Source organism: Tursiops truncatus, chromosome 10 (assembly GCF_011762595.2).
Source record: "Tursiops truncatus isolate mTurTru1 chromosome 10, mTurTru1.mat.Y, whole genome shotgun sequence".
NCBI lineage: Eukaryota > Metazoa > Chordata > Mammalia > Artiodactyla > Delphinidae > Tursiops > Tursiops truncatus.
The window spans coordinates 36,900,703-36,917,479 of NC_047043.1; the positions used below are offsets into that span (position 1 = coordinate 36,900,703).

Here is a 16,777-nt window from a genome sequence, read left to right on the forward strand (position 1 = left end):
ACCATCCGGTAGCTCCCATCTTGCAAAACTAAAGTCTCTGTGGTGACCCAACAGGCCCTACAGGATCTGACTTCCTTTACCTGACTGACCCATTCCCTCCTGCTCATCCCCTCCATCACTCCACTCCAGCCACACCTGCCTCTTCCTGCCTCAAGACCTTTGTACTTGCTGTTCCTTCTTCCTGGAATGCTCTTTCCCCAGATGTTCACGTGGCCCCTCCACAGTTCCCTCAGATCTTGGCTCAGACATCACCCTATCAAGGTCTTCCCTTGGCTACCCCATCTAACATTTCAGCCTCTCCACCCTTTCCTGCTTAATTTTGCCTCCTTATCACTTTTCACCATAAGCCATAAACGATACTCTGGTTTACTTATTTATCTTGTTTGTCATGTGTCAGCTCCATGAGGGCAAGGATTTTCATCTGTCATTAACTCTTACATTTTGAGCACCTGGAAAGTTGCCCAGCACACAGTAGGTGTTAATAAATGGCTGTTGAAGGAATGACTGGATTAGGAAAAGGAGCCAGGTGACAGAGGCTGGCAAGGATGTGGCAGCTGTTGTCTCGTTCCCGTCTCTGCTTCCTTCTTCCCTTAGACCTTCTGTGCCAGCTGGTTTTCAGGTGCAGAGAATAAAAGGGGGAACTGGTCAAGGGGGAGGGTCCTTGCAGCCCCTGGCTCCTGTCTGAACAAAGAAGGAGCAGACCTCCTTACTCTTAGAGAAGAGGATCTGGCCAAGCAAGGATGAGGTCAAAGTCTGGGAGGTGAAGAATGTTTTCTTCCAGGGTTGAGGAGGTGGGGGTGAATTTACTGGACTCAGAGCTGAAGGGAGTTTCCCGTGACCTTCATAGCTGTGCTCACTCCTTCTGGTGATCAGAAGAGGCCCAAGGATGGGACGAGAGGGAATTTGACCTTGGCAGCCCGATCCATGCCCTTCTCTACCCAGACCTGGGAGGGAGGCCCAGGGGCTCCGGATAGAGACTCAGCTTGGTGTCTCCACTGAGAGAGGGAAGTACCAATGACTAATGGAACAGAGGCAGCTCCAAAGAGCAGAAGGACACAGGTCCAGACCCCAGGGCCTGCGGAAAGGGAAGGAAGAGGAGTGGTGCATGAGATGACCAAAGCCAAGAGCCCACAGGGGCGGTGGTCCCAGGTGACTTGATGAGAATGAGAACGGCCAGTAAAGCTTCAGTAATTCAGACTTCAGAAACGAACCTCCCCTTCCTCGTTGGTGGACTGACTGGAGCATCACCTGCCCTGCTCCCTGATCTGCCCTCCCTCAGGCTTGGCAGAAGCAAGCGGCCAAAGGGAATGAATTTTATCCATAAAATGTATGGGAAATATTTCCGCAGGGGCTGGGCTAAAGTTGACTTTTTCTCCCTCTCCAATACTCTAAGCCAATTAAAGCGTAAACCAGATTGCTGGGGAAATGTTTAGCTTAAAGGAACTAATTACTTTTGAGACCTTTTGGCCGAGCTTCATAGAGAACAGTAATGTCCTAACGTCTCGGTGATTCATTCAGGAAAGTCTGGAAGGGCTCTTCAGAAGGGTGCTGCTCCATGAACCCTTAATTACATCCTGTAATGAGACTTGTCTCATTTGGGTCAGGGCCCACGTTGCATCTTTTTTTTTTTGGCTGTGCCTTGCGGCATGCGGGATCTGAGTTCCCCAACCAGAGATTGAACCCATGCCCACTGCAGTGGAAGTGCAGAGTCTTAACCACTGGACTGCCAGGGAAATCCCCATGTTGCGTCTTGTTATCACACACACTGCAGGGTGGAGCAGAGGAACGGGTGATAGGCCTTGGAATCAGATACACCTGTGCTTTCACTTCTGGCTCCAGCCCTTTCTGGAACAAGTTACTTTTTTTTAAAATTAATTTATTTTTTTCCCATTAATTAATTAATTTATTTATTTTTGACTGTGTTGGGTCTTCACTGCTGCGCACAGGCTTTCTCTAGTTGCGGTGAGTGGGGGCTGCTCTTTGTTGCAGTGTGTGGGCTTCTCATTGCCGTGGCTTATCTTGCTGTGGAGCATGGGCTCTAGACACGTGGGCTTCAGTAGTTGTGGCATGCAGGCTCTGTAGTTGTGGTGCGTGGGCTTAGTTGCTCCACATCATGTGGGACCTTCCTGGACCAGGGCTCGAACCCATGTCCCCTGCATTGGCAGGCGGATTCTTAACCACTGAGCCACCAGGGGAGTCCCTGTTTTTTTTAATCACAGTGTTTATTTATTTGTTTTTCTTTATTTCTTTATTTTTTGGCTGCATAGGGTCTTAGTTGTGGCACTTGGGATCTTCATTGAGACATACAGGATCTTTTGTTGCGGTGTGTGGGTTCTTCGCTGTGGCGTGTGGGCTCCAGAGCAAGTGGGCTCTGTAGTTTGCGGCACGTGGGGTCTCTCGTTGAGGTGCGCGAGCTCAGTAGTTGTGGTGCGTGGGCTTAGTTGCCCCAGGGCATGTGGGATCTTCCTTCCCAGACCAGGGCTCGAACCCACGTCCTCTGCATTGGAAGGTGGATTCTTTACCACTGGACGACCGGGGAAGTCCCCTGGAACAAGTTGCTTTTAACCTCTGTGTTTCCACATATGTAATACGGGAGTAACGCCTACCTTGTAGGCCTGTGGTGAGGGCAAAGCGAGATGATGGATATAACATACCTGCTGTGTAGTCATTGTCTGGTAAATATCATTGTACAACATCATCCAGAGTGTCCGGGCCTTACTGGTCCCTTCCCCATTTCAGTCAATATTTACAACAGTAAGCATTCTTGAGATTGGGCGGGGGGAAGAGGGAGATAGGCCGAAAGAAAAGTGTTTCACCAGAAGCGCAAGATGGAACTAGGGAGTTTGCAGCCTAGAAGGGGAGATTCCCATGCATGAATAATGCTAACAGAGGATGTGATGAGAGGTATTGATGAGAATAGAATGGGAGTTCAGAGGAGAGAAAATTACAGCCAGAATGTCATTTGGATTTTTCAGTGGAATTTGAACCTCAACACCAGCCATCTGGCTAAGGGATGCATGATGTGGAGCAGGGGAGAATGTGGGTTGGAAGGAACTTCAGGGCTCAGCTGGTTCACCCTCCTCATCCTATAGAGGAGCAGGATTGGCCTCATGTGTTGGAATCAGGGTGCTGGACCCCAGTGCAGTGGCAGCGTCCACTTGGAGGAGTTGAGCCGATCTGGGTTTCAGTGAAGCCGGGGGGCATACACAAGGGCCCAGCATCAAAGATGGTGGTGAGGGCTTCCCTGGTGGCGCAGTGGTTAAGAATCCACCTGCCAATTCAGGGGACGTGGGTTTGAGCTCTGGTCCGGGAAGATTCCCACATGCCGTGGAGCAACTAAGCCCGTGTGCCACAATTACTGAGCTTGTGCTCTAGAGCCCACAAGCCACAACTACTGAGCCCACGTGCCACAACTACTGAAGCCCGTGTGCCTAGAACCTGTGCTCCGCAACAAGAGAAGCCACTGCAATGCGAAGCCTGCGCACTGCAGCGAAGAGTAGCCCCTGCTCGCTGCAACTAGAGAAAGCCCGCACACAGCAACAAAGACCCAACGCAGCCTAAATAAATAAATAGATAGATAAATAAATAGATAAGTAAATTTGTAAAAAAAAAGATGGTGGTGAAAGCAAAGGCATGGAGGTGGCTGGAGTAAGCAGGCCAGTCCAGGTCCTGCAGAGTTGGGAGATATAATACAGGGCTAATTATAAAGGAGTGGGTGGGGTTCAGGGAAACCAACGTGGGCTGGTGAATCACAGGGGCTGGGGACAGTGGGACTACTCTAGGCCTGAGGAGGTAAGGGGTGGGAGTGGTTCCTGGAACCCCAAGGGAGCTTGTCTACAGGAGCAGGGGCCCTCAGTGGAGGGACATGGTCAGCCTGGGCAACCTCACTCTCTCCCCACCCTCTGCTCTCCTGCCTTCACCTCCCATTGGTGGAACCCCACTGGAAGACTTAGAGTGGGGGGCGGCTGTTGATCCAGTCCACACAGGTCGGCCTCCCGGGCATAGAGCAGGGTGGGGAAGGGCTGGAAGTAGATCCAGAGGGCCAATGGAGACCATCCAAAACAGAGGGTGAGCAGATGAGTGAGGCTGGTGTTCAGGGTGTGAGGCTGGTAAGATACAGGGAGAGGCAGCTGAAGGGAGCTCCTGACTCTCAGGCTGAGGACTGCTGGGGTCATAGGGTCAGAATGTCAGAGAGGAGACTGACCCCATTTACAAGAGACCATCAGCGCCATGCCCAGCCTTCAGGGGTGATGGTGGCAGAGCTCTGTTGCATGGGCTACCCCTGGGACACAGGCTTCAAGCTATTTCTGTAGGAGGAAAGATACCCTCAAACATATCAAGGCCCTACTTTGCCTGATTCTTTGTGTGACCTGCAGAGGAAAGTATCAGGAAGGGAGAGTTTAAAGAATAATCCAGATCCATCTCTATGGAACTGTCCCTGGGATGGAAGCCTGTTTTTCCTAGTAAACATGAACCCATTCCCATGGCTCCACCTGCTAGTTCATTGCAAAAACTCTCTGTTAGTGGAATCTTGGCCAAGAGATACTCATTCCATGGCCGGAGGGAGTCAAGTGCAAGCACAGCAGTTTCCCTAGGCAGGGTCTCCCATGTTTGCATAAGACCACAGAAGGATGAAAGCTGCTCTCGCAGCCCCTGGCTGCCTGGTTTCAGCTGATTTTAACCGTTTGGGTCATTGTAATGCCTTCTGAGAAAGCTCCGTCTTCCCATCACCTAAATCTGTCACTGAACTTTGTGAAAATTGACTCAAGATGTAATTTTAGCCCAGGAAATCGACCACTATTTGCATCAAGGCTTACTAAGCCCTTCTGCATGTCCCAGGAGAGGCAGGATGGCCAGGTAGGAGGAGTCCCAGAAACTCTGTCACTAGGAAGAGGGAGCTGTGCTTGGTTCCCCATTTGAAAAGTGTAGGGGTGCAGCAAATAATAATAATAATAATGAATTTCACATTGGGAATTCCTTGGCAGTCCAGTGGTTAGGACTCCATGATTTCACTGACGAGGGTGAGGGTTCAATCCCCGGTTGGGGAAATAAGATCCCACAAGCCCCACAGCCAAAAAAAAGAAAAAAAAAGAAAAGTGTAGAGGTGATCCCTGCCCCTCCCTTGCCAGGTGGCTGTCCAGGCTAAGGGCCCTTCAGAAAGGAGGAGATGGGTATCATGGAATCTTAGGGTGTCCCGCTGATCAACCCACACCACCTGCAGAGCATGTGGCCCCAGCCGCCACGCCCACATGTCCCTGCCTGAGCGCTCAGTCTATTTTTGAGCAACCTCAGCCTGCTGAACATCTTAACACCAGCTGGGAATGACAGTTCATCTCTGAATATTCGGGATGATCTTCCTCGGAGCATCTTGACATGAGCCTCCACATAAATTTGGCTCAACTTACTGTGTGCTGGGAGATGAATGCTGGGGACACAAAGGGTGACCAGACACTATCTACAGCCAGAGCTCACTTTCAATTCACGGAGGTAACAAAAACAACAATAACTGCAATAGTAATGCTAATAGCAAACATATCTAACAGTGATGTACCAGGCACTGTTCTAAAAAGCATTTACTGTAGTAACTCATTTGATCCTCACAACAAACCTGTGAAGGAGGTAGCAGCAGCATTATTACTGTTATTATTATTATTGGCCTCATTTAACAAAACAGGAAACTGAAGCACAGAGTGGTTAATGTGAAAGTAGTTTCTAGAACATGACGTCAGAACTATAATAGAGTTATACATAAAGGGCATAATTCCACTCGTTCCTAATTCCACACTCCTTAGATGTGCAAGTAAGTTGATTTTCTCATTCACATATTCTTTATTTTTTAAAAAAAATTTATTTCTTTAATTTATTTATTTTTGGCTCTGTTGGGTCTTCGTTGCTGTGCGAGGGCTTTCTCTAATTGCAGCAAGCAGGGGCTACTCTTCGTTGCAGTGCACGGGCTTCTCATTGCAGCAGCTTCTCTTGTTGTGGAGCACAGGCTCTAGGTGCGTGGGCTTCAGTAGTTGTGGCATGCAGGCTCAGTAGTTGTGGCTCGCGGGCTCTAGAGCGCAGGCTCAGTAGTTGTGGCTCACAGGCTTAGTTGCTCTGCGGCATGTGGGATCTTCCCAGACCAGGGCTCAAACCTGTGTCCCCTGCATTGGCAGGCAGATTCTTAATCACTGTGCCACCAGGGAAGTCCCCCACATATTCTTTCAATGTTTGAGGACAGCTCACATGGCCCTGTTAGTACGCTTTGGGGCAGACCTAGAATGTGACCATTTCTATCAAGAGTTCCTCTTTATATAACTGTCTCTTGTCCCTTTGCTAATCTGGGCACACTCCCTGGAACACACGTCCATTTGTCAATGTTCTTCCCAAAGTGTGTGTCCTGCACCATTCCCTTCTCCAGCTCAGAGCATCGTGGGCTGGCTCCCTCCTCACAGGGGCTTGGACTAGACAATCATGCATTCTGTGTGTTTGTTTCCAAGGGTTATATATCTATCGACATTACCTAGAATTCCACTGGCCTTTTTGGCAGGTGTCTTCGACTTACTTCATATTGAGTTTGGGGGCTCCTGTATCCTCCTCAAACAAGCTGCTATCCAAACAGAATTCCTCCAGCTCAGATTTGGCAATTGAGTTTTTGAATCTAAATGTGAAATTTTACATTTATCTCTGTTACATGTCATTTGGCAGATCCAGTCTGTTGTTATGGTCTGTGAAGATCACGTTGAATTATGGTTGTGCCTCCTGGTCCTGGGTCAGGGGCAGTCATTGTCCACGCGAGTGATAGGGGTTGAACGGGATGGAGTGCTGTGGTCCTCCACTAGAGACCTTTTCCCAGATTGATCTCAGTTACCTAGTTGACCTTTGGGGAGTGCTGTTCAGCCACCTAGGATCTGCATAACTTTGTTATAACCCATCTCGTATTTCTGCGTCTGGTCCCTAAGGACGTCATGAATAACAGTCAAATACCTTGTCAGATGACACCCTGAACTTGATGCCCATCCCAGCTCTGAGATTTACCACGTGACCTGGGTGAGGTATTTATCTTCTCCAAGTCTCATCTTACTCATCTGTAAAATGGGGTTAGGAGAGCTTCTTGGAAGGACTAACTAAGATAATGCTTGTGAAATGCCTGGAAATATCAACTGCAGTGTGCCATTGCCCAGCTCGGGCCCCTGGGCGCCCTTCACAGGGGGAATGACCACACTTGGAGACCCTGGGAACTAAACCAACCCTGCCCGCACCAGGAACCCAGGAGCAACAGCCAACATTCTCAAATACTCAAGCTTCCTGGGAAACCCGAGTTCCCTCCTCAGCCTGGGGCTGTAGGACCTGATTCGCTCCAAGGAGTGAGGGCTTCCAGGGGGAGAGGGAGTTGAAGGGAAGCATCCCAACCATGTGTGTGAGGAGTCCCTCATCAGAAGGGGCTCTTTCAGGAAAGGCCGGACACAGGGATGTCATCCCTGTGTCGTGCCTAGAGCATTGTAGCATGACATACTGGCCACGAGGATGGTGGCTGCGGATGGTGCAGGAGACCCACTCCCAGACTCTGTGGCGCCTTTGTCCCCTGCTGGTGTTTATCCTGGGTATCTCCTCTCAGTCTGCCCACAAAACTCTGCCTCTCTGGTGGTGGCCTGTCTGCCTCCTGCCCCCTATCAGACCCCGACTATCCTCCCTGGCTCTGGCCCCAAAGGTCACCCCCAGGCTCATCCCCAAAGTCTCCTTTTTAGCTCCTCCTGAACAGAAGAGGGCTTTTTCCTGTGGCTGTCCAAATGACAGCTCAGGAATTCACCCATTTCTCAAGGCTCTAAGACAAAACATCAACTTCTTAGCCTGGTGTTAGAGCCTCTCCCATTTGGACTACCCTAAGCATGGCCATAAGCCAGGAACTACCATGGATTCAGCCCTTGCTGTGTGCTCTGCTGGCGCATCCCTAATGCTGCAGCCAATTGTGAGGAGATGTGATTGGCCCAGATCACAGGTAGGGACTGAGACGGGAAAAGCTGAAGTGGCTTGTATAAGGCCATGCAGTTCATCAGTGTGGGGCTGGGACTCAATCTGTTATGAAGCCACCTAACCACAGCTGCCAGGTCTTTGGGGCAGAGACCTGCAGCCTCCCACAGTCAGGAGTGGATACAGGCACATCTCTGCTTCCGCTCAACCTCGACGCCAGGGCCTACACAACCGTGAAAGCAGGTCTCAGGCTGATTTCTGCCTCACGCATCTGTGAGTTAGATTGAACCGTATGAATCTGCAATTTGAAAATTTTGGCAATTTCATATGGTCTAACAGTTAAGGTTAGACTCTAATCTAATATTAGTAAGTGGCCGCTAGTCACACACCTGTCCTTACAAGCTCAGAGAGGTCCCTGGGCCTGCCTCTTGCCTGAAAGCCTTCTGAAAGTTGGCCAAGGGATGATGTTCCAGGGTTGGTAAGGATCAGGCCACAGCAGGCTCCATCTGTGGGAGAACCCAGGGGTATCAGAAGCCCAGGCCCACTCCCAAGGCGTGAGGTCACGTCTCTGCAGATTCTCACTCCCTGCTTGTGCAAGTGCTTAAGTGCTTGTACAGCAGTCCTAACCATCCAGGTGTCTCACTACCCCTTCCTGTTGGTTGTGAAAAATCATTGCTAACATCCCTCTGTTAATAGGGCTCTCCAGTACCCAGGAGATAACGTATTAGAGGTGAGGCCTCCTAATTAGGGTCTTTCAAATGTAACTCCCACTCATAAGATGGATGAAACTCATTAAAAAATAATCTAAAATAATGTGTTACAGACAGTAGAACAAAACCCAAGCTGTTTGACTCGAGGCTTTTCCCTCCCTACCTCAGGGCCTGTTACCCGCTATCTTAGGGAAGAAGCTCTTCTTAGCTCTGTCCCTCTCCCTGCATCCAAACACTCATAGCCCCCAGTCTGGTGTACTGCCCACCCTCACTCTATTCCTCCAGAGGAAATACTCCACCATGCCCTTTCCTTTAGCCAGCTCTGATCCACCCTAAGCTGTCTCTGAGCTCCCCAGACACCTCTGTCCCAGCAGCCATGATTACTCCTTGATAACTCTGATTATTTAAGCTACTCAAAGAATCAACCAAGATGTATGGAAAATCTGTGTGACAACAGGCATCCTTTACTGAGTGCCTGCCATGTGTCCAGCATCTCATACTCATCATCCCTAATCCTTATAACAACTTTGCAGGCAGGTACAGATTATGCCTAGACCACGGAGAAGGGGTGGGATCCTGAGCACTTTTAAGAGTCAGACAAACCTGGGTTTGTTTCAGGACCCTGGTACTTAGAGCTGTGTGGCCTAGACACTTATCCCCTCTGAGCCTCAGATTCCTCACATGTAATATGGACAACTAACAATACTTACCTTCTGGATTGTATAAGGATTTGAGATAACATAGGATAAGTTGGAGGAGCCAGGTAGGCACTTGGTAAAAGATAGCTCTTGTTAATAGATCACTGATGGTGCCGGGCAATGTACCAGGCAGTTTATATACTTTATCTCAGGTAGCCCATTCTATAAATAGCAGTGTGGAGGCCAAGAGAAGGGAAGTAACTTAGGTAAGACCCTGTGGTATCCTCCAGGGTGCAAAGCTGTAGCAGGGAGGTCCCTGCCCTCAGAGACCTTACAGGGAGCTGGGGAGAACAGACACATATATAGAAGGATTTATTTATTTATCTTTTAAATTTTATTTTATTTATTTTAATTTTTTGGCTGTGTTGGGTCTTTGTTGCTGCCTGCAGGCTTTCTCTAGTTGCGGCGAGCGGTGGCTTCTCTTGTTGCGGACCATGGGCTCTAGGCTCGCAGGCTTCAGTAGCTGCAGCACGTGGGCTCGGTAGTTGTGGCTCATGGGCTCTAGAACACAGGCTCAGTAGTTGTGGCGCATGGGATTAGTTGCTCCGCGACACGTGGGATCTTCCTGGACCAGGGCTCGAACCCGTGTCCCCTGCATTGGCAGACGGATTCTTAACCACTGCGCCACAAGGGAAGCCCTATAGAAGGATTTAAAAGCCTCATTTATTCATCTTGTTGAGGGTGTTGGAACAGATCCTCTCTGAGGCCCCAAGTTTCAGACCACAACTAGTCCAAGAGCCTCCCAAGTAGTTTAGACATGAATTCTCAGCACTTCACAGCAGGGAGAGATCAAGAGGGCTAGGGAGGCTTCCAGGGGGAGACAACACCATACTTTGGACTCGAAGGATGGTGGGAGGAGGAAAGGGCATTCCAGGAATGGGACCTGACATGAGCAAAACCTGGGGGTGGGAATGGCCTGCGTGTCCATGAGCTAGCTGGCTGTGACTTAGTCCAACTGCAGCCCAGTGTGTGCTGGAGGGAGGTTAGAGGTCAGCTCCAGAGGGGAGGGCGGCGCCCCCCTGGGAGCCCTGTTGGGAGTATGTGGTCTTAGATTTTATCACGGTTTCCAGAATCAGTAGTCAGGGAACTGGCATTTATTGAGCACTTACTATATGCCATACAGTGATCCAGGCATACAGTGGAGAACAAGACAGGCAGAGTCCATGCTCTGGAGAGGCTTAGTGTAGTCAGCAAAGAAATTGGATAATTTCAGGTACTGGTTGATCAGTGCTGTGAAAAAGATAAGACAGTGTGATGAGACAGTGACCTGGGAAAAGGGAGCTGCCTTAGTTAAAGGGGCATCAGGGGAGGCCCTGCTGAGGGGCTGGTGATGCGAGTTGAGCCCCAAGTGGTGCCATGCATTAGTCTGGTGGTGGGGAGGTTCCAGGCAGAGGGAACAGCGAGTGCAGAGGCCCCAAGGTGGGAACAAGCTCTTTTCGTCAAAGGACCAAAAGAAAGACTGGTACAGTTTGAGTGGTGTGAATAATAAAGACAGTGGGCCGTATGGTCACAGAGGTTGCACGGGCAGATCCTGCAGGGCTTTGTAGGCCATGTAGGAGTTCAGACACTGCTCTAAGTGTGATGAGAAGCTATTTGAGGGTTTTGAGCAGGGGAGTGATGTAGCCTGGTTTATGTTTCAGAAAGATAACTCTGTCCCCTGTGTGCAGAGCAGATTGTAGGGGAAAGGGCAGCCGCAGGAAGACAATTTGCAGTGTTTGTGGAGCTCCTGGGATGAGATAGGGTGGGCAAGGGCAGTGGGGATCCGCTTGATCCAATGGCCAAGAGTTTAAGTGTGAAATGAAATGACCTTCCGCCCACTAGGCTGTGAGCCCAGTTGGGATCCCTGATGACCAGAACAGGACCTGGCCCCCATCATAAAATGTAGACCTTTATCAAAAGATTTAAAGTAATGAATGGACCGTTATTGTTACTAAAGCCCAAAGCAGGAGGCAAGCCTCGCTAGGAGGTGGATTCCCAGGCCAGCATGGGGTTGGCTTTCCGACTCTCCCCTTTTTGCAGAAAGGAGTCTGCCTCTGCAAAGAAAGGTCCCTCTTGAGCCTTGGGTCCCTTGGGCAGCCTTTAGTGGTTTTTGCTCTTGTCACACAGCTGCATTTCCAGGGCCTTGACTCCCTGTCATCAGGAGCAGGCAGTCTAGGACCAAGGCCTTACTTCAGGGACCAGGTGAGTCCACAGGTACCTTTTCCCAGTTTTAAGGTTAGGGCTTTAGAACCTGCTTACAATGTCCCTTCAGATCCTGTCTTTTCCACTCCCCATAACCTCTCTCAGTCCTAGTTTTTTTCATCAGCAAAATGGGACCCTGGGACCCTGATGCCTGCTCACTGGTCTGTGATGGGATGTAATGACAGAATCACCTCAGTGCCTTGTTGTGCTCAATACTTTAAATAGTATTATTATGCAATACAGTCAGACAAAGCTATGAGGCGGCTCTGTCCCCCGTCCTGCTGATCCTCAATAGGAGGATGACTGACATTCCTACTGCCCATGCAGTCTCCACCCCAGCAGCACCGTGTGATCTGCCTTGGCCCTCACCACATCCCAGCTGAGGAAGCAATTGGATGGAGGGGTCCTTGCTTCGCCCAGTGACTGCTAGCAAGTGGCAGAGCCGGGGTGTGATGTGGTCTTGAGTCTGAGTCCAGGCTCCTTTCATCTGCCCAGGCCACTGACTTTCAAAATGGGCTTTTCTGGCTCCAGGGTTTGATGTGGTGCCTCAGGGTCCAACTGTGAATCTGTGTGTGGCTCCTGCCACCCCTTCCCCCATTCAGCCAGAGGTGTTTGTTAGTTCTGTGTGATACATTAGACAGGAGCCTAAGATTCCCTTTAAAGAAAGGAGTCTGCCTTTCTAGTAAACCCCGAGGATCTAGGCCAGGTCCCTTGGTAGCTGATAAATCTATTTATTCCGTGGCGTTAGTGTCCAGGCACACTTCATAGCTGCAGCTGAACTGTTGAGAGCGCGGGCTCTGAAGTCAAGGTAACTGGGTCCAAATCCAGGCCACCACCTTCCCAGCTGGGGCGCTTAGGCAAATGCTTAGGCTCAAAAGCCTACTGTGAGGATTAAAGGAGTTAACTCATGTAAAGGGGCTGGCACGTAGAGAATGCTCAATAATGGCTCTTCCTGTAAGAAGCCCTTAAGTGAGAAACCACCGATGCTATCATTTCACTGATGGTGTATAAGGAAGGGACCACTGATGCTATCATGTCAGATGTCATGATGCCATTTGATAGGAACCATAGACATTTTGGGGTGTGCTGGGGGACAGGTGCTATTGTGACAGGCTTTCTCAGGCTCCCCCATTCCCCCAAAAGCGGCTGCTCAGGCAGGACCAGAAGCACAAGCCAGTGGAGAGTGTTTTGCCGGCAGGTTGGCAGCCGGGCTTATTGGTAAAAGGGCCACTCCCCCAGGAGCTGGGACAATTTAACAGATTATCGGAAAAAATGGCTAATTAGGAACTAAGCTTTTTGGCAGGAAGTCTTTTATTATAAAGCTTGATAAAATTTCACAGGCCACTGCTGGTGTCTGGGGCCAGAACAGGAACCTTCTCTGTCCAGGCCTGAGCACTGGGAAGGCCATTGGAGCCTCAGGCCCCCCATCTCCCCCTCTGCCCTTCCTCACCTAGAGGCCTTGACAAAACAGGAAATGGTCTGGGAGGCCACCAGGCCACAGAAGTCATGGTTCACTCCGTGTGCCTTTAGGTAAGCCCCATGCTTTCTCTGGGCCTCGTTTTCCTTATTCTCTAAGGAAGAGATGGCCACAGGATCCTGGACCCCTCCCGTGAGAGAACCTGAGAGAAATTTCCAGACCCAAGACGGTGGTGGACCTGGCATGGGACTTCTGTGCCCCTCTGCACAACCCATGCCCTCCTGCCTGATGCCCAGACCTCTGGCCATTCTCCCCAGCCCTGGACACCCACCCAGTCCCCTATTCCCAGAGCCAAGCAGATTCCCTCGTCCTATTTGTATTTGAGTCAGATAGATTTCTGGCCTCTAATTTTAATCCCAGTGAACATGATTCATGAGGATCCAGGGGCTGGGGTCTGCAGCAAGATGTTAGAATCTGCTGTTAAGGAGCCATCAGTAATATATGAAAATTATAGGGGAGCTCCGGCTGGGGAAGGGTGGGCAGCTTGGAGGTAGAGAGCAGCCTGTCAGCTCTGGCCTCCTTCTGTCCTGGCCAGCACAGTCACTGGGGGCTTCGCAGCTGCGGGGGGGAAGGTCTCTGAGGCTTCATGCAGCTGTAATTTGTAAAAAGGCAAGAGCTGCTTAAATCAGGGGCCGTTAAGATTGTTCAGGCTTGCAGAGCCACCCACTCACTACTGAGGCAGAGGATCGCAGTGAACACCGTGATCCTGTCACTCCTGGGAGCCTGGCCCTCCCCCCGGGCCTCCTGGAGCTCTGCTTCTTCATGTGTAAAATGGGGATGATAATAAAATCATCTCCATGGGGGTCAGTGGGGGGTTAAATGAGATCATGAATGTGTGGAAGTGTTGTGAAGATGAGAAGTCACGATACAAAGCGGAAGGAGGAGGAGGATTTGATGGAAGGGAGAAACCTGGGAGAGGGGGGCATAGACAGGCTTCTGGGACAAGAGGGCACTGCTCAGAGCCAGAGCCCCGCCTGGCCTGGGCTCTTGTCACTGCCCGTTTCCTAATCAGCTATGTGACCTCTGTCAGAGCACCCCATCCCCGCTTCCCTGCCTCTCTTTTCTCATTGGTTGAGAGGATTTGGTTCCTTCTGGCCCTAAAATCTTCAGTTCTGAGTCAACTTGTTAGTCAATGAATGTTCACAGAAATCATAGGAAGGACCAGGACTGTGGTGTGTGTGTGTGTGTGTGTGTGTGTGTGTGTGTGTGTGTGTGTAGGGGTTAGAGGTGGTGTGGAGGTTGAGCAGAGGAATAGATCGGGGCGCTCACCTGTGCCACCTGACCTGTAGAACCACCCAATTCCACAGGAAGAATTAGCCAGGTGGAAGGGACAGTCAGCACTGAAGAAGTTCAGAGGTTGGGCTGGGGTAAAGACTGATAGGACATATTCCCAGCCTCATTCACAGTATTAACCTCTTATTGTTGAGTGACTCAATCAACTCCTAATTGATTAGGAGCCAGAATGCCTGAGTTTGAATCCTGTTCCTTCCACCCATTAGCTGTGTGACCTTGGGCAAGTCACTCAGTCTCTCTGAGCCTTATCTTAGTTTACTTTTCTGTAAAATGAAGATGATAATAGTACTGCCTCATAAAGTTATTATGAATATTAAATGAGTTAATATATGGAAAACACTTAGCACCTGGCACCTGGTAGGGCTTGGTGACAGTTGTTATCAGTATTGAAGACCAACTGGGCAGCAGATGCTCTGCGCAGCCTTTCATGCACATTTCCCTCTAGCCTTCCCCTGGAGAAGGAAGGATGTTCTGTTTTAGCGATGGGGAAATGCACCTTCCGAGGGGTTACCCAGGTGGTCTCACATAGATAATAAGTAACAGAACCCTGGCCAGTGGGGCTCCTGGGCCACTGGCCTGGCTACCCCTCTGCACCTCCCTGGCTCCAGCCATGGGCATCTGTGGGGAGTTGACCGACATGTTGGGAGACATCCCTGAGCTGCTTGCTGTCACTGCCCCCAGCAAGTGGGTTGTGAGGAAGAAGAAGAGGACCAGATTTTGGAAATCTGGAAGCAACAGAGAGAGCCTCTTCCCAGGCTGCCTTTGTTCTGCATCTCCAGTGTCTGAGCTGGGGATGAGTGGGCCAAGGGCACCACTCCCCCCATTCTCACTAGCAGCCTCCTTGCCCAAGGGGTCCTCCTGCCTTCCCTTTCCTGCAGTGGCCAGAGTGAATTTTCTTCTCTAGGCCTGGGTGGCTAAGCAAAATTTACACATTCTACTTCCTTTTTTCTAACTGAGGCCTGCGCATTGGTAGGTGTTGAGGGGAGCCCACAGGGAGGGCAGAACCTTGATCTTAATGGAGCAGCTAGTTTGTAAGAGCAAAGGGCCAGCCCTGAATTTTCCCCTCAGCCTTACCCTGTATGTGGAAGTTATTTGGAGAGAAACCACACAGAACTGGGACCTCCAGGGGACTTAAGCACAGAGGACCCCTTTAGATGGAGGATAGAAACCTTCTCAGGCATGGAAGATGGGTAGGAAATGTTAGCGGTTAGGGCCAGGAGCATCTCAGAGACAGGGCTGAGTTCAGAGACTTGGGAGATCTATACCTCCTGGGTGGCTGGGCCAGGGTTTGGGATTTATAAAGAACCAGAGTGTGGAATCACAAATTTACAGAGCATGTTTTATGTCCCAGGCTCTCTTCTAAGTATATTACATACACTAAATCATTTAAGCCTCCAACAACTCTATAAAGTGTGGATAAATGGTCATTTCCATTTTATGGAAGAGGAAATTAAGGCAAAGAGGTGAAGGTGTTGCAGGAAGGGGGACCCCTTCCAGGGCCCAAGGGTGGGCTCTTGTCTAACACTCAGAAATTAATTGTCTGAGGAGACACACACACTGACAAAGCAAAAGACTTTATTGGGACGGGGCGCCTGGGTGGAGAGCAGCAGTAAGGGAACCCAGGAGAACTGCTCTGCCTCATGGCTCACAGTCTCAGGTTTTATGGTAATGGGGTTAGTTGCCGGGTTGTCTCTGGCCAGTCATCTTGCTTGGCCCAGACTTGGTCTGACTCAGGGTCCTTCCTGGTGGTGCGTGCATCTCTCAGCCAAGATGGATTCCAGCGAAAGGATTCTGGGAGGTTAGTAGGACATATTATGGGCTGGCGTCTCCTCCTTCCTTTTGGCCCCTCCCAAATTCTTCCAGTTAGTTTTACAAGACGTATTATGGGCTGGCATCTCCCCTCTCTCTTTGGCCCCTCCCATATTCTCTCAGTTAGTTTTCAGCAGCAGTACCATGTTCCTTATCAGGACCTCCTGTTGTGAGAAACTTATGCAAGTGGTTATCATGGTGCCTGGCCAAGGTGGACAGTTTCGGTCAACTGTTCCCTAACAAAGGGATTTGGCCAAGGTCACACAGCCAGTGAATAGCAGAGCCAGGATTTGAAACCAGGAAGCCTGGCCTCAGACTGCTCTATTAACTACTTCACTTTACTGCCTTATGTGCGAACCCCCAAGATCTGCCTTCCAAAGCTAGAATTAGTGGTTCTTAAAGCTTTCTGCTTCCCTTTGAGAAATTGATGAAAACCATGGCTTCTCTCCCCAGAAAATGAGGACATGTACAGATATTTGCATTCAATTTCAGGGTGTCACAGCCCACTCAGAGCTGGTTCTAATCTAGCGGTTGCCCTTCCCTGCTGGGCTCTCTGACATCTGTGTGGATGGGGCCGGGATGGCTACTTTCTACAAAGCAGAGGCTGTGGTGAGAGCCCTGGACCCTGAGAGTCCCCACCAAGGCCCACAGGTAGG

General features: G+C 50.2%; 1 protein-coding gene across 16 annotated transcripts in view; it reads left to right on the forward strand.

Annotated features, from left to right (window-relative positions):
* CPNE5 (copine 5) overlaps positions 1-16,777 on the forward strand; it is a 125,555-nt gene that overhangs the window by 29,038 nt on the left and 79,740 nt on the right. The window contains exon 1 of one of the 16 annotated variants that reach the window (XM_073810796.1): positions 15,342-16,772. The exons of the other annotated variants lie outside the window; for them this stretch is intronic. Within the exon in view, the coding sequence (XP_073666897.1) occupies positions 16,701-16,772 (72 nt within the window). The 5' untranslated portion in view covers positions 15,342-16,700. Of the gene's footprint in view, positions 1-15,341; positions 16,773-16,777 lie in introns of those variants that run through there. 16 annotated transcript variants of the gene reach the window in all.